This window comes from Lycorma delicatula, chromosome 8 (genome assembly GCF_047948215.1).
Source record: "Lycorma delicatula isolate Av1 chromosome 8, ASM4794821v1, whole genome shotgun sequence".
NCBI classification, from domain to species: Eukaryota; Metazoa; Arthropoda; class Insecta; order Hemiptera; family Fulgoridae; genus Lycorma; species Lycorma delicatula.
The window spans coordinates 112896897-112921585 of record NC_134462.1 but is presented as its reverse complement, the minus strand read 5'-3'; the positions used below and the strand labels follow the sequence as shown (position 1 = coordinate 112921585).

Sequence of the window (24689 nt, the reverse complement as noted above, 5' to 3'; positions counted from 1 at the left end):
AAAATAAAAATAGTTTTAACAATTAAAGATTATTTTTTTAAGTCGCATAAACCAAACAATGTTTCAGATTTTACTTTAAATAAAAAACAAATATCTATGGCTATTTCTTTAACTCTTTTCATACCAAACACAATTATCAGTTGGTTTTTGGCGACAATCCTCCTTTGCTACCGTTTGTTTTGACCACGATATTTTCCGTATATTGTTGTCGTACGCGATCAATTTTTCATCGCCCGTTATGAGCCGTTTCTAAAATTTTACGATTTCGTTCCATTTTATCAACGATTCGCAGATCCGATCCATTAAATGTTTCATTGTTAAGTCATGCTCAAACATCGTTTTCTTTATATTCAGCCTTCTTCATACGGTTTAAAACTGTTTTGTGGTAGATATCTAGTTCGTTACTGCTAACGTGCAAGTCTTTCTCAATTTTTTTTTCACTTACTGGCAGATCAGAGTACATAATAATTTTTTTCAATTTTATCTTTAATTTTTTCAGTTGATTTCATAATTGTGTTTATACATTATGACCTCCATAGGGGACGACACCACCCGCCTTGTGACGATCCCGATCTCCAGACCACCCCCTGCGTTCCTAGTCCTGATGGGCTTTACCGGTGGTCGTCTTTTAGACCCTCTAAACTTAACACAACACAACATAGTAATCTGTTTGGCCTCTGTCAGGATGCCACCGATGCAAATGCCTCGGAAGACTTTCCATCAGTGTATTTACACAACTTACTATCTCCTTCGTATGTCCTCTTCCAACCACGACCACCTACCATCACTTAGAACCCTGAACTGTAAAATTAACCGATTCGCGGAAGCGCGATCCCGGCACCTTCATCTAATTTTAAGGAGGATTGTGCGAAGGTTTCAGACAAAAATTCTTCCTATATCTAACTTCAATTAGACTATGCACCCAGATCATTACTTGATTGAGTATTTAAACACCAAAATACTATCCTCATACCAATAAAACAAGTGTTGATCGCTACTACGACAATTTTGTCGTATAATTAAAAAATCTCTTGATTTACTTCAAAATCAAGAAACAAGTTCACAAGTTTAATAAACCTCGAACGAAAACATACCCTATCTCTCTCTGCTCTGATCCTCTTTCGGAAGCGAGGTCAATGCCTACACCCTCCCATACCGCAGCTCCAACACAGAGTTCTCCACACATCCGTTTCATCCTAACAGGGAATATCCAGCTAACCAAGACTCAATGCCAAAATGCTTATTTTGACGAAGTAAGCACCCAGACGAACCTCTAGCTACTCAGGTTGCTATTTTATACATCCATAACAGCATCAGACTCCCTCAGCCATTCTCTGCAGGGCTAAGAATCTGAGGAAGTTAGCAACTATGTTCTATTCCCTTTCGGTTTTCCAATTAACTTGCAGAGATCCTTGCAAGCTCTCTTGCTACTATGGTATGTTCAGCTTCATACATGGAGCAGACATATAAGTCATTGTGCACACGTCATCAATGGCCCTACACTTCGAACATAAGCCTGAATTAATCAAACCAAATCTGATCAACCTATCTCGAAAAGCCCAAAAGTATGTCCAGAAAGAAACTGTGTAATATTCCAAATGGGTTTGTACAAATATTCTATTCAGCAAATAACTATCATTAAGTGTCAAAAATACGAATCAATTTTTTTTTTTTTAGAAGGAATAGTCAGCTATCAACTTCCTGTAGATCAGACATGGGATCCTGGTCAAGAGTTAAGTGATCTTTCTTATGATGGAATAAGGGAAAGAGGATTTTTGACTGCCGGTCTTGGTAGGCTTTCAGATGGAATCTATGGTGGCGACAATTTTAAACTGGATATTGGCTATGGAAAAGGTAAAATGAATTTTTTTCAAAAATTTAAACTCCAACAATAATGTTCATATCAGAATATCCTAGCTTGTATGTTGTACCCTTGTATAACCTACCCTGTGTTTTCTTCATTTAAAATGGCGTTTTATATATATATATATATATATATATATTAATTTATAAATCAATTAATATTAATTTTTCACCACCTTTTTAACATCTGCATGAAACTATATTTCAAAATATACCAGGCTTTAATCTAGTGTCCCTGTTTAAGAAAGCAAATAATTCTTCACTTTTCTAAGAAAAGTGCAAATTATTGCACTTTTATGTTACTTTCAATTAACTACAAATGATTTTTCTTAGTATTTTTTATTTGTAAACATAGGAAATCACTGAAAAGTGCTTGTTTTTCATCTTTTTGCCAGATTATTTTATGCAAAAAATTTTAATTCATCTTCAAGCTGCTTTGAAATCAGCTTTAATTAATGATTTGGTTAGTCCAAGGACATATGATATACTTCATATACGTATGATAGGACATATGGAATTTTTCTGTAGTAACAGCATAACAAAATTCAGTTTTTTTTTTACACATCCTTCTTTCTCAGATAAAATCATTGATGGTAATCAGACTAACAGAAATTTAGCCTGATTACCAACTTTTTATTCTTCTTCTATTATAAGTAATTTTTCTTCTACAATAAAAGAACATAAATTTTGTTTCTTCATGCATATTTTAGCGATCAAAAAAAAACAAATAACAACTAAAATACTGATTAAAGTTGTTTTGAATTATAGATACTTCTAATACTGAACTGTAGTTATGATATTGATTATTGTACAAAAAAGTTAAAAACAGTACAGAAACGACTTTTTTACTAGCTGACTATGCAAGCAAGGTTGCTTATACTTATGCACCAACTAAGCATTACTTGTATACGTATTTATATACCGAGAATGCATAAAGACAGTAAATGATGATTCATTACATTATTGTATAATGAAGTATTAGATTCCAAGAATTTTTTCAGTATTATTTGAGTACAAAGCACATACATGACAGTTATGTTGTATTACTAATAACTGCATATTGTGTTAAAAAACATTTGCTTAGATAAATATAATAACTGTTTTACTCCAAAAGTATGATTCTTATAAGCTTCATATTGTCTAAAATTTAATGAAAAAATATGTGAGTGAATATATATTCAATTTTGGTAATTACATGTGTCTGGTTTGCACATTTGTTTACACTCATATGTTTGTAGGTATGTATTTAGATGAAAATAAAATTTCAAGAGTTCAAGAGTACAACTTTTTTAAAGTAGCTTAATATTAAACTAATGTTTTCAAGAAACTTAAAAACCTTAGATTCTTTTTTTTTTTTGTCTTCAGTCATTTGACTGGTTTGATGCAGCTCTCCAAGATTCCCTATCTAGTGCTAGTCGTTTCATTTCAGTATACCCTCTACATCCTACATCCCTAACAATTTGTTTTACATATTCCAAACGTGGCCTGCCGACACAATTTTTCCCTTCTACCTGTCCTTCCAAAATTAAAGCGACTATTCCAGGATGCCTTAGTATGTGGCCTATAAGTCTGTCTCTTCTTTTAAGTATATTTTTCCAAATGCTTCTTTCTTCATCTATTTGCCGCAATACCTCCTCATTTGTCACTTTATCCACCCATCTGATTTTTAACATTCTCCTATAGCACCACATTTCAAAAGCTTCTAACCTTTTCTTCTCAGATACTCCGATTGTCCAAGTTTCACTTCCATATAAAGCGACACTCCAAACATACACTTTCAAAAATCTTTTCCTGACATTTAAATTAATTTTTGATGTAAACAACTTATATTTCTTACTGAAGGCTCGTTTAGCTTGTGCTATTCGGCATTTTATATCGCTCCTGCTTCGTCCATCTTTAGTAATTCTACTTCCCAAATAACAAAATTCTTCTACCTCCATAATCTTTTCTCCTCCTATTTTCACATTCAGTGGTCCATCTTTGTTATTCATACTACATTTCATTACTTTTGTTTTGTTCTTGTTTATTTTCATGCGATAGTTCTTGCGTAGGACTTCATCTATGCCGTTCATTGTTTCTTCTAAATCCTTTTTATTCTCGGCTAGAATTACTATATCATCAGCAAATCGTAGCATCTTTATCTTTTCACCTTGTACTGTTACTCCGAATCTAAATTGTTCTTTAACATCATTAACTGCTAGTTCCATGTAAAGATTAAAAAGTAACGGAGATAGGGAACATCCTTGTCGGACTCCCTTTCTTATTATGGCTTCTTTCTTATGTTCTTCAATTGCTACTGTTGCTGTTTGGTTCCTGTACATGTTAGCAATTGTTCTTCTATCTCTGTATTTGAACCCTAATTTTTTTAAAATGCTGAACATTTTATTCCAGTCTACGTTATCGAATGCCTTTTCTAGGTCTATAAACGCCAAGTATGTTGGTTTGTTTTTCTTTAATCTTCCTTCTACTATTAATCTGAGGCCTAAAATTGCTTCCCTTGTCCCTATACTTTTCCTGAAACCAAATTGGTCTTCTCCTAATACTTCCTCCACTCTCCTCTCAATTCTTCTGTATAGAATTCTAGTTAAGATTTTTGATGCATGACTAGTTAAACTAATTGTTCTGTATTCTTCACATTTATCTGCCCCTGATTTCTTTGGTATCATTACTATAACACTTTTTTTGAAGTCTGTCGGAAATTCCCCTTTTTCATAAATATTACACACCAGTTTGTATAATCTATCAATCGCCTCCTCCCCTGCACTGCGCAGTAATTCTACAGGTATTCCGTCTATTCCAGGAGCCTTTCTGACATTTAAATCTTTTAATGCTCTCTTAAATTCAGATCTCAGTATTGTTTCTCCCATTTCATCCTCCTCAACTTCCTCTTCTTCCTCTATAAAACCATTTTCTAATTCATTTCCTCCGTATAATTCTTCAATATATTCCACCCATCTATCGACTTTACCTTTCGTATTATATATAGGTGTACCATCTTTGTTTAACACATTATTAGATTTTAATTTATGTACCCCAAAATTTTCCTTAACTTTCCTGTATGCTCCGTCTATTTTACCAATGTTCATTTCTCTTTCCACTTCTGAACACTTTTCTTTAATCCACTCTTCTTTCGCCAGTTTGCACTTCCTGTTTATAGCATTTCTTAATTGCCGATAGTTCCTTTTACTTTCTTCATCACTAGCATTCTTATATTTTCTACGTTCATCCATCAGCTGCAATATATCGTCTGAAACCCAAGGTTTTCTACCAGTTCTCTTTATTCCGCCTAAGTTCGCTTCTGCTGATTTAAGAATTTCCTTTTTAACATTCTCCCATTCTTCTTCTACATTTTCTATCTTATCTTTTTTACTCAGACCTCTAGCGATGTCCTCCTCAAAAATCTTCTTTACCTCCTCTTCCTCAAGCTTCTCTAAATTCCACCGATTCATCTGACACCTTTTCTTCAGGTTTTTAAACCCCAATCTACATTTCATTATCACCAAATTATGGTCGCTATCAATGTCTGCTCCAGGGTAAGTTTTGCAGTCCACGAGTTGATTTCTAAATCTTTGCTTAACCATGATATAATCTATCTGATACCTTGCAGTATCGCCTGGCTTTTTCCAAGTGTATATTCTTCTATTATGATTTTTAAATTGGGTGTTGGCAATTACTAAATTATACTTCGTGCAAAACTCTATAAGTCGGTCCCCTCTTTCATTCCTTTTGCCCAGCCCGTATTCACCCACTATATTTCCTTCCTTGCCTTTTCCAATGCTTGCATTCCAATCTCCAACTATTATTAAATTTTCATCTCCTTTTACGTGTTTAATTGCTTCATCAATCTCTTCGTATACACATTCTATCTCATCATCATCATGGGCGCTTGTAGGCATATAGACGTTAACAATCGTTGTCGGTTTAGGTTTTGAATTTATCCTTATTACAATGACTCTATCGCTATGCGTCTTGAAATACTCCACTCTCCTCCCTATTTTCTTGTTCGTCACGAAACCTACTCCTGCCTGCCCATTATTTGACGCTGAGTTAATTACTCTAAAATCACCTGACCAAAAGTCGCCTTCCTCTTCCCACCGAACCTCACTAATTCCTACTATATCCACATTTGTCCTACCCATTTCCCTTTTTAAATTTTCTAGCCTACCAACCTTTTTCAAGCTTCTAACATTCCACGCTCCGACTCGTAGAATGTTATTTTTTAATTTTCTGGTGACCCCTTCCTTAGTAGTCCCCACCCGGAGATCCGAACGGGGGACTATTTTACCTCCGGAATATTTTACCAAGGAAGGCGCCTCCATTATTGCTATGTGAAAATGCAGAGAGCCACATTTTCTTGGAAAAAAAGCAGCTGTAGTTTTCCATTGCTTTCAGCTGCGCAGTACTCAGAGGACTGAGTGATGTTGATACGGCCGTTTAAGTCGTCCTGACTCACGCCCCTAACAACTACTGAAAGAGCTGCTGCCCTCTTTCAGGAATCATTCCTTAGTCTGGCTCTCAACAGATACCTCTCCGATATGGTTGCACCTTCGGTCCAGCTACTCTGTATCCCTGAGCACTCAAGCCCCCTCACCAACGGCAAGGTCTCATGATTCATAGAGGAGGCCTTAGATTCTATAAATGGAAAAAAAAAAAAAAAATTTTTTAACATTTTTTAATTATTTATTTATTTTTCTGCAGGAAATGGTTGGGTTGGTTGGAAAAATAACTCATTCCCATCAAACTGCATTGAATTAATATTTGAATTTGATACAATAAGGAATTTTAGTGCTGTAAGCATATTCGCCAATAATTGGTTTCAGAAAAATGTCCAGGTATAAATAATTTATATTTTTCCCAATATTTTTACTTAATTAGTTATTATCTAAAATGTTATTGAAATTTAATGAAATTGTATAAAAACATTCTAATAAAAGTTTAATTTTAAAAAGTTTATTATTCATTTTATAATTTTTCAACATACAGTTAGTTACTCCTACTAACTCGCACATTGTAATATTATGAAAAAAGATATTTTCTTTTAGTCTGGGTAATAAGGCAGTAAATTTTGTAACCTGATGGTTCTACAATTCCTGGAATATCTCAGGAAGTAGCAACCTGGAAATTAAACCCACCAGTTTGGTCTAGTGATGAACGTATCAGCGCAAATCAGCTGATTTTGAAGTCAAGAGTTCTAAGGTTAAAATCCTAATAAAGGCAGTTACTTTTATTCAGATTTGAATACTAGATTGTGGATAACAGTGTTCTTTGGTGGTTGGGTTTCAATTAACTACACATCTCAGGAACGGTTGACCTAGACTTTACAAGACTGCACTTTGTTTACAAAGTATCCTCATTCATCCTTTAAATTAATACCTAATGGTGGTTTCAAAGGCTAAAAAAAAAAGAAAAGAAACCTGGAAATTAAAGAATTGGAGTATTCAGTAAGGCTAAAATAATAAATGAAGTTATATTGCTGTTTTAAGGAAAGTTGAATTAAAATGCAAAGAAAGAAGAATCTGTACACAACTCTTGACAGATCTATATAATATGCCGTAACAAATGCAAAATAAAAAAATGTAAACTTAATTCAAAAATAGAGTTAATGATGTTAGAGTCTTTTACAACTTGTGTATAGAAAAAATCATATGAGAATTAATGAAAAATTTTGGTAGTAACCCAAGAATAAAACGAAAGATGTTACAAGCCATTAAGGACATTCATTTTTTGTGGCAGAGTAGTAGAAAATACTAATTGATGTGGATTTATTGCTCAAAGAGAAATTCACTTTCAGTACACAAAAGTCATGAGATGTAACAGAAGGAAGGATAGAAAGTTAATATTGTGATAGTGCAGCATCATATACCAGAACGTCCCGGTTAAGATGATTAACTACATCTTAGAATTGAAGTTTCTGGAAAACAGATCATCTCAAGGAGTAGTATAGAAACTGAAAAAAATATAAATGTCAATGGCTAAAGCCATATATTATTATAAACATTTTTCCTGTAAATCACTGAATTTCAACAATGTTGAGTGAAGTTTTGGTGCATGGTGTTGGCATTTACTAGCAGTTAATGAAATTGGTAGTCGATACCAAAAAGGTATATATATATATATGTATGTGTGTATTCCAGATGTTGCTAAACTTTGTTGCTTGATTTGTAAATCACAGAATAATTAATTAAAGTAAAGAAGACAAAAAAACTGATGTGGACAGCACACGACTTCCTTGTGCGCCTATTAAATTACATTTACATATTTTTTAAAAATAAAAAGCACTTACAATTTTATTTCATTAAAAACTTCTAATATTTATTCATATTATATTTTTTTGTTATTATTGAATTATTATTATTATTCATTGTAAACATTTTTTATAATGAGAGGTTAATAATTATTAATAAATCAATATATTTAAATTAAAGAAAAAAAAGGAAACGTCTGATTCGAACCGATGTGCCTTCCCCTTGTAAGATACAAATATTTCATTAATTAAAATTTTATTTAGCTATAACTCTGGAACCAATGAAAATAAGTACCACTTAACAATGTAGCATTGAAAAGTTCTCAATGAGTGCTTATTACTGCAGTTAAGAAAAAGTCCAAAATCTAAATTTGTTTGGATTTTGGGCTTTTTTGGGCACTTTTGGTTCAGTTGATTGCAATCAAAAGGGGAGGTGCACAACTACAGGTATAGGTTCAGTAGTCCTAAATCTATAATTTCGACATCCTACTGCTAATTGTTTTTGAGTTATGCAAGAAACATGCATACGTACGTACAGACGTCACGCCGAAACTAGTCAAAATGGATTCAGAGATGGTCAAAATGGATATTTTCGTTGAAATAAAAAACCAAAATTTTTCATGATCACAATACTTCTTTTACTTCATACAAGTAAAAACAAGTTGGTAAAAAACTGACAACAAGAAAACTAGAAAAGAAGAGAATAAAGAATTTTGAAAAGCAGTGATATTGGAGGAAAGTTGATTAGATGGATAGTTAAAATTTTAAATAAAAACATTTTTTAAGATAATTTCAAAAAGAAAAAATGTTTTGACCAAATAATATAAAGAGATAATAGTAATATAAAGCAAGATAAAAAAAATAAATCAGACATTATATAAAAAATAGGAAAACAATGAAGAAGAAGAATATAAAATTCACGAACACAACAAGAATTAATATGTGTAAGTTTATGGTTTAGGTTTATGGTTCATTCTTAAAAACTTTCATGTTTATTTAATGAGATAAATAACTGAGGTGTGTAGAGGATAAATGTGCAAAGTAAGATAATATTTGTTTATTGCCCAGAATTGTGTAAGTCAAAATTGTACAGGTAGTAGGATATAGTAAATATTTTAAGATTTATATATCAACACAGAGCAGAAAGGAATGAAGCATGAAACCAGTCAGTCACTATGTCCGTTCAAAAAAAAAAGGAAAAGCTACATATTCCCATTAATGTAAGGAGAGGAAATGTAATGTAATGCAATGCAAGTATAAGGAGAAGAATGTTTCAGTAATAAGTTTTTAAAAGATAGTGCAGAAATTGTTTTATTTCATAAAATATTAAAACTTATTAACATATTAATTGTCTGTCTTAACTCTCTTATTTTGTTTACAATTATAAAGAAATTACTTTACTGTTTTTCATGTTATCATTCTTTTCATGTAAACTCACATCAAAAACAATTCAAAAATATTAATTACATCTAATTACTTATTGCCATTGTTTTAATTTATAGCATTTTTCAAGTTAAAAAGAAATAAATTAATAGTAACTTGGGTGATCCCAAGGATTTGGAAGGAAATAAACGTAGTGCAATAAATCAGTGGAGAACCTGCCAAGAGATTATGATACAGAGGAGGTTGTGCCCTCAGGAATAATACATTAGGCTTTCCCTCCTAGAGGAGGCACCCTCACTTTCTCTAACAGTATATGAAATTCTATAACTACTCACTGGTAGAAATTCCCTTTCAAGATTAAATGACCAGTATTTTAAATTAACTGAGATTTTTTATTACTATTATATTGTGAGATAAAATAGTATGCTTCTAGTTAACTTAAATGCTACAAAAATATTTTATATATATAAATAAAAGCTGTAGCTTTTGCTCTTCTGCCTGGTATTTTATTTAACCTGTTAAACATTATTTTTGTTGTTATATTGTTAACTTACTCTCTTATTAGTGTGAAATATTAAATTATAGTAATTTATTCTTTAAATATTATTTAAAATATCTATTGTGAAATACATTAATTATCTAAGAGTGTTTTTTGCACTGATTGTTATGGTCATTAATAACCAATAAATGCTAACAACATGCAGTAAATTGCATCCAGCATTCGTAACTTGGTTGTTACTCATATAAGAACCGGTTCATTAAATATTACTTTGGTCAATCATTAATATTTTACTTTATTTTACACTCGTCAGTTGACAGGATGGTACTCCTTAAACATTCCATGTGTTGCAGTATTATCAGATGGTAAGAGATGCAGTTTACTATTTTACACAGATCCTGAAATCTAATTAAATATATAGTTTTAAATTATAATTAAATAATTGCAATTAAAATGTTAGATGACTATACTTATAGAAGAACATTAGGGTTTCCAAATTGGGCAGTTGTGTACTGATTTTTACTTTAAAACAAATTATTGATAAACACAAGGAATACAATATCAAAACACAGATCGCTTTTGTAGATATAGAGAGGGCCTTCAATAGAGAAATTTTGGCAAATTCTGGAGAGAATGGGAGTGAGTACCTTCGCGATTAATAAGTGTGATTAAAAGTCTTCACATGGTATGAGTATATGGATAGATACAGGCCAGAAACTGCTAGATTGTTCTAGAATAAATCAGGAAGTTAGACAAGGGTGCAACTTTTCACCTATTTGTTTAATTTGTATCTAGACGACATTCTATGAGAATGAACAATTTTAGTTTGTAAGGGCATAGACTTAGGAGACAACCTAACCTTGAATACTGTAGCATATCCAGATGATTTGGTTATCATTCAAAATTAAGAAGATGAATTGCAGAAATGGTATCAACTTCAGGATGATTGGGATGAATTCAGTTTAAAAAGTAGCTGCCAGGAATTTATAGATTTTATTGGAAAACATATAGTTAGATCCAAGATTGTAGTTTAATGATGTAGTTTTGGATCAGTTCAAACTGTTTAACTGAAATTAACTTTGACAGGAAAATGGATTTAATTAAAACTATAAAAAAGTTTAGTATCTGTAAAGCAATTAAAAGTACTCTACGAGGTAAAGCATCAAGATAAATCTGCTTAAAATTATGTAAGATAAGCTGTAACTATGCTACTGTATAACAATGAGACATGGGTTGTGAAGAAAGCAAGAACGATGAGTAGAAAACTACACAAATGTGGTTCAAAAGAGCAGTTAAAGATTGTTCCAGGATGGACTGGTTTAGAAATGAGGATATTCACATAACATGAGCATCACTAAGGTTCAAACTCAACAGACGGTTAAAATATTTACACAGAATGAATAGTGGACAACTACCAGTGAACATCTGGAAATATCAACCAAATCGAAGGAGAAACCGAGGAAGATTATGTGCCAGATAAAAATAGGATTTTATGTCAAAAACAGGTTTCAACAAGAATCTAATCCATAAACCAATGAAGAAGAAGAAGAAGAAGAAGATTATAATTATTTTTTTTTTAATACCTCATATTGCTTTTATAAATTGTTTACGCACTCTTTATTACTTTAGTAGAAATTGCCTTTTCATCAGATGAGTATTTAAAAAAACATTAAAATTTATTATCTTTTTAAAAATAGAAAAAACAGATTATGTTTTCTAGGTGTTTGATAAATTGAAATTGAAAACACTAGATTTATGTCTAAGAATGTGTTACAATCGTAATAATAATAACAATTAACAAGTGAAGTCTCTATTCAGAGAACATTTCCAGTTTACTAGACATACAATCTTTTGTCCTTAATAAAATTATAATTAAAAGGATAAAACTAATTTAAAACTTTTTTCAAAAAAAGTCTTTCAATTGTAAAACTTCCTTTATTCATCAAAATCATTGGAGGATTGAATTTTCATATACTTTTTTATATAAACATTACACAAATCAGAAGCTGCTGTGTTATCTTTTAGTTTAACCTTATTAGGTATAATCTTACTTTTAAAACTTTTTCTTTTTAGATCATAATCATTGTCTACCATAAGAACATAAAATAAAGAAAGATTCGTAATAGTATATATAATATAATTACCAAATAATAAAAAAAAAAATATTGTACATTATTAGTAACAATCGTATATTTTAATTAAGAGTATAAAAAAATTGTATTATTTGTTTATTTTCAGTTGAATTTTTTTTCTGTTCAGATTACCTAATCATTTTGTATATGGTAGCATTTGCTTGATATATGTAATAAGTATATACCTTTTATTTTTTTATACAGGTATTTTCTAAAGCAAAAATTCAATTTAGTATTGGAGGAAAATTGTATAGGGGTCGTACAGTCAGTTATAACTACATGCCTGATATGGCATTAGAAAATGCTCGTAATGTCACCATAAATCTACATTACAATTTAGCCCGTTTTGTGAAATTAGAATTATTCTTTGCATCTACTTGGATAATGCTTAGCGAAGTTACGTTCTTTTCAGGTAAGTTTTATTTTTTTATTTTTTTTTTGTTTTGAGTAGTAATATCAACAAATGTTATGTGTAGTTCTCAGTAATGTTAGATAAACCCTTTTCATATGTTTAATTCTAATCTGCTTATGTATTTGAATAGAAAATATCTAAATAGAGGAATAAAATTATCAGTTAAAAATAACATTTATTACGTATTACGTTAGTATTTTTCAGTTTAATAATAAACAAATAGTAAACATGTATGAAATATTTATTCCACATTCCAGAACCTTGTGTTATTTAATTCACATATTATGATATACGTATAGGACTGATTAAAATCTTATTAATCAAATATTTATAAAAATAAAATAAGTTTAAAAGTAATATCAAACATTCAAAATTATAGGAAAACAAACATGGATGTTTTGTAATCGAGGGATTTATTAAGCCTTAGCCCAGGAATTTGTATCTTTATTTTTTCATTAGACTGAAATGGAAGAATATGTACTGGGTTTTAGAGTATTTAAATTATAACTAGCTTTTATCAGACTCAACAAAATTTTATACAGTTTACTTGGATTGAAAACTGAAAAAAAATGTTGTGTTCATTTGAATCTCTGAAGATGTACTATTTTCTACAAATTTTTTTTTTGTGTATGGTTTTTATTTGTGTTCAAAAAATAAAGATGCAGTTGAAGTCAAAATCTTAACTGTTTAGAAAAAGAGCTATATATGTTTTATTCTCAGCCAGAGGCACCATTTTTATAAATACAATAAAAAGTACAAAACATTAAAAACTGTTTCAAGCACAATTATGTAATGGCACAAGTTTTTATCAGCAGAAATCCTCTTTGATTTATCAAAATCCAAATAAACACCTTTTTTATTCATAGAATAGCCAACCAGTCATTCCTGCTATGATATTACTTATGTTTTAATTTAATGAAGATTTTTTTTAAATTAAAGATGATTTAGTTTTGGGATGATTTTTTTAAACAGTTTTTCTTACTTTTCGTTTTATTACTTTCTTAAAAAAATGATTAACAAAAACATGTACAGTTCATCTAAAATATATTTTTTTGAATTTAAACATTTCAGAAGGTCAAACTTCTCAACTTCAAAGGATGTTTACATCCTTTTTGCTTTCACTACAGAATATGTTAAAAAAAAACATTGCATTTTTTCATGCTTCGTTAATGAAAGTTACATAAAAAGTTAAAGAAATTAAATTTTGTTACAGAATCTGTGCCCTTGAATTATTCATTAGAAGTTGAAACTTCATCAACTGTAGAAGAAATCATCATCTATTCTGGAGATGCTGTAGATTTATCGTGGGACACATATGGAACTAGTAAGTTATTACTGAATATTTTTCTGATTCAATATTTTATTTTTATCTGTTTTATTAAAATTTAGTAATAAATATCTGAGAAATAAATTTGCAGCACCTGATTTAAAGATGTTCATCTAAAAACGTGTATAAATTAACCTATTGACCCCTTGAAGTGCCTATCTATCATTATTTTTGTTTAAATCACAGGCCAGTGGTAAGACTATATAGCTTTGTTGTGGTGACTCCTTTCCTTGGCAAGGAATATTTTTATAGTATGTTCAATAAAAATTTGTTTTCCATGAAGTGATATATCTGACAATATTTTACTGCATGTAATATCCATTATTGCTTTTAGTTTCAAATTTGTTACTTATATTTTTACAATTTCTCCCCCTATTTTATATGATGTTCTGGATATTTTTCTCTTTTATCTTTGTTTTCATATTTAATGTACATTTGTTTTTTTGCATTTACAAAAGCTATGTATTTCTTGAATCTTTAATATTATGTGGTCATGTGAACTGCATGGAATTTAGTTTCATTTCTGATGTCTCTGTTGCATTGATCGTGAAATATAAATTTATTTAAACAGAGAAACATTAAGTTTCCTTGTAATATTTTGGATTTTGTTTGTAAGACTCGGTTGGAATATATATAGGTCATTGTATTTATCCATTATTCTTAAATCAAAACATTTTCAAATTACATTTTTAGTTTACATTAATTACACTGTTGCTGTTGTTACACTGTGGTTACAGCCATAGATATTACTGTGAGATTTTTGAGTCAGGAAACCGTTAATTAAAAAATAGACCAAAGTATATTATACTTAAATTAAGTGAGTTCATTTAGTAAATTGATTTTATGTAATTATATATTTTAATTAAATGTATATTAAAATCTTAATTAATATAAAGTTGTTCAGTAGAATGACACCGACGAGAGTTTGCCCACGCCGAAAGACTTATTTACTCTGACCAACTCGCAAATCGACTTTTTAAAAACTGTTTAAAATATTTAAAAAATAATGATGTTGATGAAATAAAGCTGCATCATCACCTAAATGTTCTTAATGAAAATATATATATATATATATATATATATATATATATATATATATATATATATATGATAATTTTTGTATTTTCACATTTTTTATTTGAAAATATACAGAAACTTAATAATTTATACATAAAATAAAAAAAAATTTAAAAAAAATTACAATACAGCTTGTTTTAATAGTAAATAATTTTACATGTATGAAATTACTGAAGATGAAACAACTTTTTTAAGTCCCATCACTTCATAAAGAATAAAATAAAATTCCCTTCACTTCATACAACAAAAATATTAGTTTACAAGAGATTATACACATTTTTATAAAAAAAAATAAATAAAACAGAAATAAATTGGTAAAATTTTTATTCAACAATTAGAACTGTTTAGTAGCACTGGGGGTCTTTATATTTCGAAAAAATCTATTTATGGTCCGATTTGACTCATATTCTAACATATGTTAGTTACGTTAAACCATGTATTTTTGCCAAATATAATCCTGATAGGTAGTGTTGAATTCCTGATATTTCGAAAAATTTTATATATGGTCCGATTTGGCTTATATCGAAAACATATATTACTTACGTGATATACTTAGAAAAATTCTATTTATAGTTCGATTTGCCTGATATTCACAACATATGTTAGGTACGTTAAACCAAGTACTATAACAAAATATGAACCAGATCGGTAGTGCTGCGGTCGAGATACTAAGAAAAATTCCATTTATTTTCAGATTTGCTTCTTATTCACCACATATGTTAGTTTCGTGAAACGAAGTATTGTTGCAAAATATGAGGTGCTTAAAGGAGGTGCTGAACACGTGATATTAGAAAAATTGATTTCGATTTCACTTTTATCCATAACATATGTTAAACCAAGTATTTTTGCTAAATAAGAACCTGATAGGTGCTGCTGGATTCGTGATATTAAGAAAAAAAACTATTTACGATCCGATTGAATTCATATCCAGAATATATAATACTTACGTGAAACCAACGATTACCGCAAAATGTGAACCTGAAAGGTTATGGTGGAATCGTGAGACATCGAAAAATTATATTTTATCTCCGATTTGTCTGATATTCAGAACATGTATTAGTAATGTGAAACGAAGTATTTTTTCAAAATGTGAACCTGATAGGTATTGCTGGGTTCCTGAATTATCGAAAAATTATATTTTTTGTCCGATTTAACTCATATTGAGAAAATATATTAGTTACGTGAAACGAAAAACTTTTGGAAAATATGAACCTGATAGGTTGAGGTGGAATCGCGATACATCGAAAAATTCAATTTATTCTCCGATTTGGCTGATATTCAGAATAAGTATTAGTTGTGTGAAACGAACAATTTTTTCAAAATATGAACCTCATAGGTGGTGCCGGGGTCATGATATTTCGAATAATTCTATTTATGATCCGATTCGCCTCATATCACAGCATATGTAAGTTATCGTAAAACCAATTATTATAGAAAAATATTAACCTGCAAGGTGGTGCTGCACACGTGGTAATTCGAAAAATACAATTTATGGTCCGACTTCTTTCATATCCATAACATAAGATCGTTACGTTAAACAAAATATAATAAAAAAATATGAAACTGATAAGTGGTGCTGGCTTCCTGATATTCCGAAAAAATCTTTATACGGTCATAATGAATTCATATCCTCGACTTGTAATACTTTCGAGAAACCTAGTATTTTTGCAAAACATGTATCTGATAGGTGATGCTGTGTTCGTGGTATTTCGAAACAATTTTATTAATGGTCCGATTTGGCTCATATTCAGAAAACATATCAGTAACGTTAAACAAAGTATTTTTGAATAATATGAACCTCATTGGTGGTGCGGGGGGCGTAATATGTCGAAAAATTCTGTTTATGATCCGATATGCCTGATGTTCACAACATATGTTAGTTAACGTTAAACCAAGTAGTACAGCAAAATATTAACCTGATAGGATGTGCTGGACACGTGATGATACGAAAAATTAATTTTATTCTCCGATTTCACTCATTTCCATAACATACGTTAATAACGTTAAACCAAATATTATAGGAAAATATGGACCTGGTAAATGGTGCCGCGCACGAGATACTTCGAAAAAATCTATTTATTTTATGATTTGGATCATATTCGGAAAATATACTAGGTACGTGAAACAAAGTATTTTTGCAAAATTTGAACCTGATAGCTGGTGCTGGGTTCGTGATTTTCCGAAAAAAATCTATTTACGGTCCGATTGAATTCATGTCCAGTACTTATAAAACTTACGAGAAACCAAGTATCTCTGCAAAGTATTTATCTGATAGGTTGTGATACATCAGAAAATTCTATTTATGCTCCGATTTGCCTGACTCAGAACATGCATTAGTTGCGTAAAACGAAGTATTTTTGCAAAATATAAACCTCTGATAGGTTGTATTGGGTTCGTTGTGTTTCGAAAAATTTATATATATGGATCGATTTCGCTCATATTCAGAAAATATATTAGGTACGTGAAACCAAGTATTTTTTCAAAATATCAACCTGATACGTTGTGTTCGGTTTAGGGTATTTCGAAAAATTTTTATTCCCGTTTAGTTTCGGTTGATTTTCAGAAAATATATTAATTACGTAAAACGAAGAATTTTTGCAAAATATGAACGTCATACGAGGTGTTGGGTTCGTAATATTCGGAAAAATCGTTATACGTTCCGAATGAATTCATATCCTTTACTTGTAATACTTTCGAGAAACCTAGCATTTTTGCGAAACATGTATATGACAGGTTTAGTACATCCAAAAATTCTATAAATTCACCGATTTGGCTGATTCAGAACATGTATTAGTTAAGTGAAACGAAGTATTTTTAGAAATATCAACCTAATTGTTCGGTAGTGTTCGGTATAGGATATTTCGAAAAATGTTTATTTCCGTTTAGATTCGGCTGATATTCAGAAAATATATTAATTACGTAACACGAAGAATTTTTGATAAATATCAACCTCATAAGGTGTGGGGTAATATAACTAAAAATTATATCAAAGATCTGATTTTCCAGATATTTACAGCTTATGTTTGTTTAAACAAATATTGTAGAAAAATACGAACCTGTTACTTGGTGCTGGACGCGTGATAATTCGAAAAATTCAATTTAAGGTCCGATTTCACTCATATCCATAACATAATTGAGTTTCTTTAACCCAAATATAATAGAAAAATAACACCTGATAAGCGGTGCCGCACTCGAGATACTTAGAAAAATTCTATTTATTTTTCGATTTGGATCATATTCAGAATAGTTGAGCTACGTGAAACAACGTATTATTGCAAAATATTATCCTCATAGTTAGTGGTGGGTACATGGTATTTAAAAAAATTTTTATTTATGGTTCGATTTGGTTCATATTCTTACAATATATATGTTATGTGTAACGAAGAATTTTTGATAAATATCAACCTCATACGTGGTGCCGAGGTCGAAACATTTCGAAAAACTCTTTATTATCCGATTTGCCTAAAGTCCACTTTATATGTTAGATGACGTTAAACCAAGAATTACAGCATAAAATTAAACTGATAGGTGATGTTGGGTTCGTAATATTTCGAAATATCTTTATTTATGGTCCGATTTGCCTCGTATTCAGAAATTAAATTAGTAACGTGAAACAAAGTATTATTGCAATAAATGATCCTCATAGGTTGTGATGGGTTCATCGTATTTAAAAAAAAATTGTATTTATAGTTCGATTTGGTTCATATTCTGAAAATATATTAGATATGTGAAACGAAGATTTTTTGATAAATATCAACCTCATAGGTGGTGCCGAGGTCGAAATATTTCTAAAAACTCTTTATCTTTTTTTTTTTTTTATATTCCCACCTACTCCTCTGGAACGGATCTACAATCAAGTTTGACTCGCGCCAGAGGAGTGTCCTTTACTCTAGCTCACCTCCTCGCCCGCCGGCTGTATGTCCGGCACGGCAGGTCAGTTCACCGGTTAGCTCTTTTATTTATTTTATAGATATTCATCATACACTGATTACTGAGAGTCCACCACCCTTGTTCTCTCAGCAACAGTCACCCCTATTCTTTAATCTCTCTCTTTTTTTTTAATATGATATCTTACCAACCCAACCAATTAGTTTAAAACTTAAGCCACGGAGTCCTCAGGTTTCTTCACCTCTCTGCCCATCCACGCAAGCACGAACGAGCATGAGCTCCACCTTCGGCTGTCCGTCATCACAATCGAGCAAGAGCACCACCTTAAATTACCCGTCAACAACAAACAGTTACCTTATGATAGTTTTCAGTATCTTTTAACAAATTTTTATAAACTTATAATATAAGAAACACAAAGTTTAAGAATCTATAAGTTCCTTCACCACTTATCCGATAAAACCTACAAACCAGAGCTCCATCATCAGCTTCCCCTCAACAACAAACAATTTTCTCTTGTAAGTTTTCAGTATATTAATACATTTTTATACATATTTTATAATTTTTTTTTTTTTTTTTTTTTTTTGGTGTGTAAACCACACTCAAAGCTATATCTCAATATTGCCCATTCTCTCAAATATTGACAAACGGAAATTCCACCTACGACAAGCCGTCATCAGCGAGCGGTTTCTTCTTGACGTGCTTCCTCATCTTTCTTCTTTATAACTGCGGTTATAAACGACGAGATCACATTAAAGTTATCCTCGTTAAGTAGCATTTTATCCACCACATTCTCCGTAGATAATGGCCCTATACGTCTTACACAGGATTGCCTGCTTTCAGTCCAACGGTTACATTCAAATACTACATGTTCAGGGGAATCATATGCCCCACAGTAAGGACAGTTGTTGTTATCTACCCTTAGTCTTGCACATAAATAGGACCTGAACGACCCATGCCCTGTAAAAAATTGCGTTATCCAGTAATTTATGTCCCCGAACTTCCTTTCTATCCACGGTCGGATCAAAGGTATCAAACGATGTGTCCATCGTCCCGTGTTGGCTACATCCCAACGATGTTGCCAATTACGCAGCATCTCTTCATATGCTTCTTTAGAAGGTTGTCCACGTGCTATATTCACTCGCATCTCCGCCGGTTGTTTAAGCGGAGGAACTCCTGCAATTACGATTACTGCCTCGGTGGAGACTGAAGAATATGCGCATATCACTCTTAAGCCCATGCGCCGTTGAATTCCTTCAAGGGCTCTTCTGTTCTTGTCGGCACGCAGAGCTCTTTCCCAGACTTGTATACCGTAAAGTAAGATGGAATTAACTACGTGAGCGTAAATCTTACGCTTCGCAGTTCTGGATCCTGTCATATTACCGAGTAATCTGCTAAGATTTTTGACCGTGCATTCAGCTCGTTTACGTATTTCATTCACGTGGGCCGTAAAACTCCTCCTCTTGTCAAGCCAGATCCCTAAATATTTGGCTGAAGTCTGTTGCTGGACAAGATTACCCCCTACTCGGATTAGGATGTCAGATATTCTCCTACAGGATGTCAGATATTCTCCTACGGCCTGTCATGACTACGTATTTTGTTTTACCATGCGAAAGTTTTGAGCCTTTAGTGGACATCCAGACTTCTGCCATTCGTATCGCTACGTTTGCCTTCTCCGATACCTCTACTTCAGTTTTTCCAGTAACAACCAAGGCCAGGTCGTCAGAAAAAGCCACTGGGAAAACACCCAGAGGATAACTCAGCCCGAGAATTCCGTCATAGACCAGATTCCAAAGGAGTGGCCCCAAGACAGAGCCTTGAGGCACTCCACACGTCATTTTGAAGCGGAAGCAGGATCTACCCTGGTGACAAACAACAAACCTATCCTGCAGGTAATTCTGGATAATTCTTCTTAGGTATCCAGGAATATCCTTATCTCTCAACGCTTGTAGGATCGCATCCCATTTCAGCGAATTAAAAGCATTGCTCACATCAAGCAATATCACAATTGGTATCCAGACGCATAACTGTCTTAACAGCACCCACCGTAGAACGCCCCTTACGGAAACCAAATTGTGCGTTAGAAAGGCCACCATGTTCTTCAATCGCATTTTTCAGCCGCAATTCCAACAATCTCTCTAGGAGTTTGCAGATGTTATTGATCTTGCATATAGGTCTATATGCTACTTGTAAGTCATCGGTCCCCGGTTTCTTTATAAGGGCCAACCTGGACTCTTTCCATTGCATTGGAATACAACCATCTCTCAGGATCTTATTCATGATATTAAGAAGCTCTGCAGGCATCCTCTCTGCTAATATTCTGATTATCTCGGCTGGAATGCCATCTGGCCCGAGTCCCTTATGTAGCTTCAGTCTTTTCACCGCCATTAATAGCTCACTAGCGTCAAGAAGTTCAAAGTTATTATCACAATCTCTTCCCGAATAGGATCCGCTTGCTGAGGAAATAATTCCTTAACAACACGATGTATCTTATCGTCTGTTAAGGCAGGTAATCTCTTCCCTAACTTGTTGGTAACAATTTTAAAACCCCTGCCCCATGGATCAGCATCTATATCTTGACACAGTCGCTTCCAGCAACTGGCTTTAGCCCTTTTAATTGATGCATTATATGCATTCCTTGCTTCCACGTATACCTCACGCGCAGCATCCCTTAATCTAGCATTCTGCCTACCCGATCTTTGGTAGGCTCTTCTTGCTTTCCATGCTGCCTTCCGTAGTTGTTCCAAATCAGGCGACCACCAGTAAGCATGTTGCTGCCTCCGGGGATAAACTAAGACCCCCGCTTTTCCGCATTCCTCTTGAACTTGTTCCACAAAGTCTTCGGGGGACATATCGCCAGCAAGTCATAGGATTATTCTGTCCCTAAACCGTAGGCATCCTTTTTTGGAGACGATCAGCCTTCCCGACATTACACGAATTTCCCTAGATCGGGACTCAAATGCTATAAATAGATGGTCCGATAAACTCTCTTTATTAATAATCCTCCAATCAAAGAAGTCGTTAATATCAGTACTCGTTGTAAAGGCTAAATCTATTGCCGAACACGACATTCGTCTACGGAACGTCATATCTTCACCGTTTATACACGTCAGCCCTAGTGTATTAACATACTCACTCAGGTGACGCCATCTTAGACTGTTTACAGTTCCCGCAAATTCGGGACTTTTGGCGTTAACGTCTCCAGCGATTAAGACTTTACGACCTGTATGCCTCATAACTTCTCCTGCAAGATTTTCTAGGAATACTACAAAATTATCTATTCCCGCATTTGGAGAATTGTAGCAAGAAAATACCACGATTTCACCGAGGTCGGCCCATATAAAACCGTCACTGCTGCCACTGCTAATTATAGGGACCCCAGACACCGGAAAACCAATAGCTGCTGTCGTTGTCGTACCCACTAGCCATCCTGTTCCAGAAGTAAGATCATAAGGAGGTTCCGACACAAAAATGACGTCTGAGCGCTCCGTCAAAGCGGTGTCCCACGATAAAGCCAATGACTGTCGGCTCCTATTGCAATTGATTTGTAGAAATCTTATTTTGCAACAGTACACCGACCGGTCCTGTGGCCCTCCTTACCACATAGCACGCACGTTGTCAGGTTTTTACATTGTGCTCTGTGATGACCCGCTTTTCCACACCCGAAGCACAGTTGCGTACGGTCCACACCCTTGCAGGTCGCAGAGACGTGGCCGAAAGACCAACATCTAAAACATCTTTCTTCCGGTTCTCTTATGTACGCTCCACAATGAACCCAGCCGATGCAAACCCGTCTTTCCGTTAATTTTTTTGCGGCCCGGAAGTTCGTGATTACGGTGACGTTTTTAGTTTCACCGTAAAACGAGGTCAAAATATTTCGAAAAACGTTTATTATCCGATTTGCCTAAAGTACACATAATATATTAGTTGACGTTAAACCACGTATTACAGCATAAAGATAAACTGAAAGGTGATGTTGGGTTCGAAATATTTCCAAATATCTTTATTTATGGTCCGATTTGCCTCGTATTCAGAAATTAAATTAGTAACGTGAAACAAAGTATTATTGCAATAAATGATCCTCATAGATTGTGATGGGTTCATCGTATTTAAAAAAAAATGTTTATTTATAGTTCGATTTGGTTCATATTCTGAAAATATATTAGATATGTGAAACGAAGATTTTTTGATAAATATCAACCTCATAGGTGGTGCCGAGGTCGAAATACATCGAAAAACTCTTTATTATCTGATTTGCCTAAAGTCCACTTTATATGTTAGATGACGTTAAACCAAGTATTACAGCATAAAATTAAACTGATAGGTGATGTTGGGTTCGTAATATTTCGAAATATATTTATTTATGGTCCGATTTGCCTCGTATTCAGAAATTAAATTAGTAACGTGAAACAAAGTATTATTGCAATAAATGATCCTCAAAGGTTGGGATGGGTTCATCGTAGTTAAAAAAATTTTTATTTATGGTTCGATTTAGTTCATATTCTGAAAATATTATTAATTATGTGAAACGAAGAATTTTTTTAAAATATCAACCTCATACGGGGTGCCGAGATCGAAATATTTCGACAAACTCTTTATTATCAGATTTGCCTAAAGTCCACTTTATATGTTAGATGACGTTAAACCAAGTATTACAGCATAAAATTAAACTGATAGGTGATGTTGGGTTCGTAATATTTCGAAATATATTTATTTATGGTCCGATTTGCCTCGTATTCAGAAATTAAATTAGTAACGTGAAACAAAGTATTATTGCAATAAATGATCCTCAAAGGTTGGGATGGGTTCATCGTAGTTAAAAAAATTTTTATTTATGGTTCGATTTAGTTCATATTCTGAAAATATTATTAATTATGTGAAACGAAGAATTTTTTTAAAATATCAACCTCATACGGGGTGCCGAGATCGAAATATTTCGACAAACTCTTTATTATCAGATTTGCCTAAAGTCCACTTTATATGTTAGATGACGTTAAACCAAGTATTACAGCATAAAATTAAACTGATAGGTGATGTTGGGTTCGTAATATTTCGAAATATATTTATTTATGGTCCGATTTGCCTCGTATTCAGAAATTAAATTAGTAAAATGAAACAAAGTATTATTGCAAAAAATTATCTTCATAGGTTGTAGTTAGTTACGTTAAACCAAATATTATAGAAAGGTATGTATCTGATAATTGGCGTTTGAGATACTTTGTAAAATTATATTTGTTGTCCGATTTGGATAATATTCAGAATTTAGTTATGTACGTTTAACTTGGTATTTTTGGAAAATACGTGTAATAGGTTGAGATACATCTTAAAATTCTATTTATCCTCCGATTCGGCTGAATCAGAACATGTATCAGTGACGTGAAACGAAGTATTTTTGCAATATATGAAGCTGATAGGTGATGCTGTGTTTGTGATATTCCAAAACAATCTATTTACCGTCCGATTGAATTCATATCCTGTACTTATAATAGTTACGTCAAACAAGTATTTTTGCAAAATATGAACCTGATGATAGGTGGTGTTGGGTTCGTATTTTTTTGAAAAAAATCTATTTACGGTCCGATTGAATTCATATCCTGTACTTATTATAGTTATGAGAAACCAAGTATTTTTGCTAAATATGTATCTGATAGGTTGTGATACATCGTAAATATTCTATTTATGTTCCGATTTAGCTGATATACGGTACACATATTAGTTATGTGAAACGAAGTGTTTTTGAAAATATGAACTTATTATGTGGTGCTGGGGTTGTAATATTTTAAACAATTCTATTAATGATCCGATTTGTCTGATAGTTACAGTACTTATTAGTTAACGTTAATGCAAGTATTGTAGAAAAATATGAT

General features: G+C 32.4%; 1 protein-coding gene across 2 annotated transcripts in view; it reads left to right on the top strand.

The window, feature by feature from the left end:
- LOC142329012 (discoidin domain-containing receptor 2-like) overlaps positions 1–24689 on the top strand; it is a 313027-nt gene that overhangs the window by 241517 nt on the left and 46821 nt on the right. For both annotated transcript variants that reach the window (XM_075373255.1, XM_075373256.1), the window contains 4 exons: positions 1678–1854; positions 6562–6695; positions 12326–12533; positions 13747–13857. In XM_075373255.1, coding sequence (XP_075229370.1) covers positions 1678–1854; positions 6562–6695; positions 12326–12533; positions 13747–13857 — 630 coding nt within the window. The remainder of the gene's footprint in view (positions 1–1677; positions 1855–6561; positions 6696–12325; positions 12534–13746; positions 13858–24689) is intronic.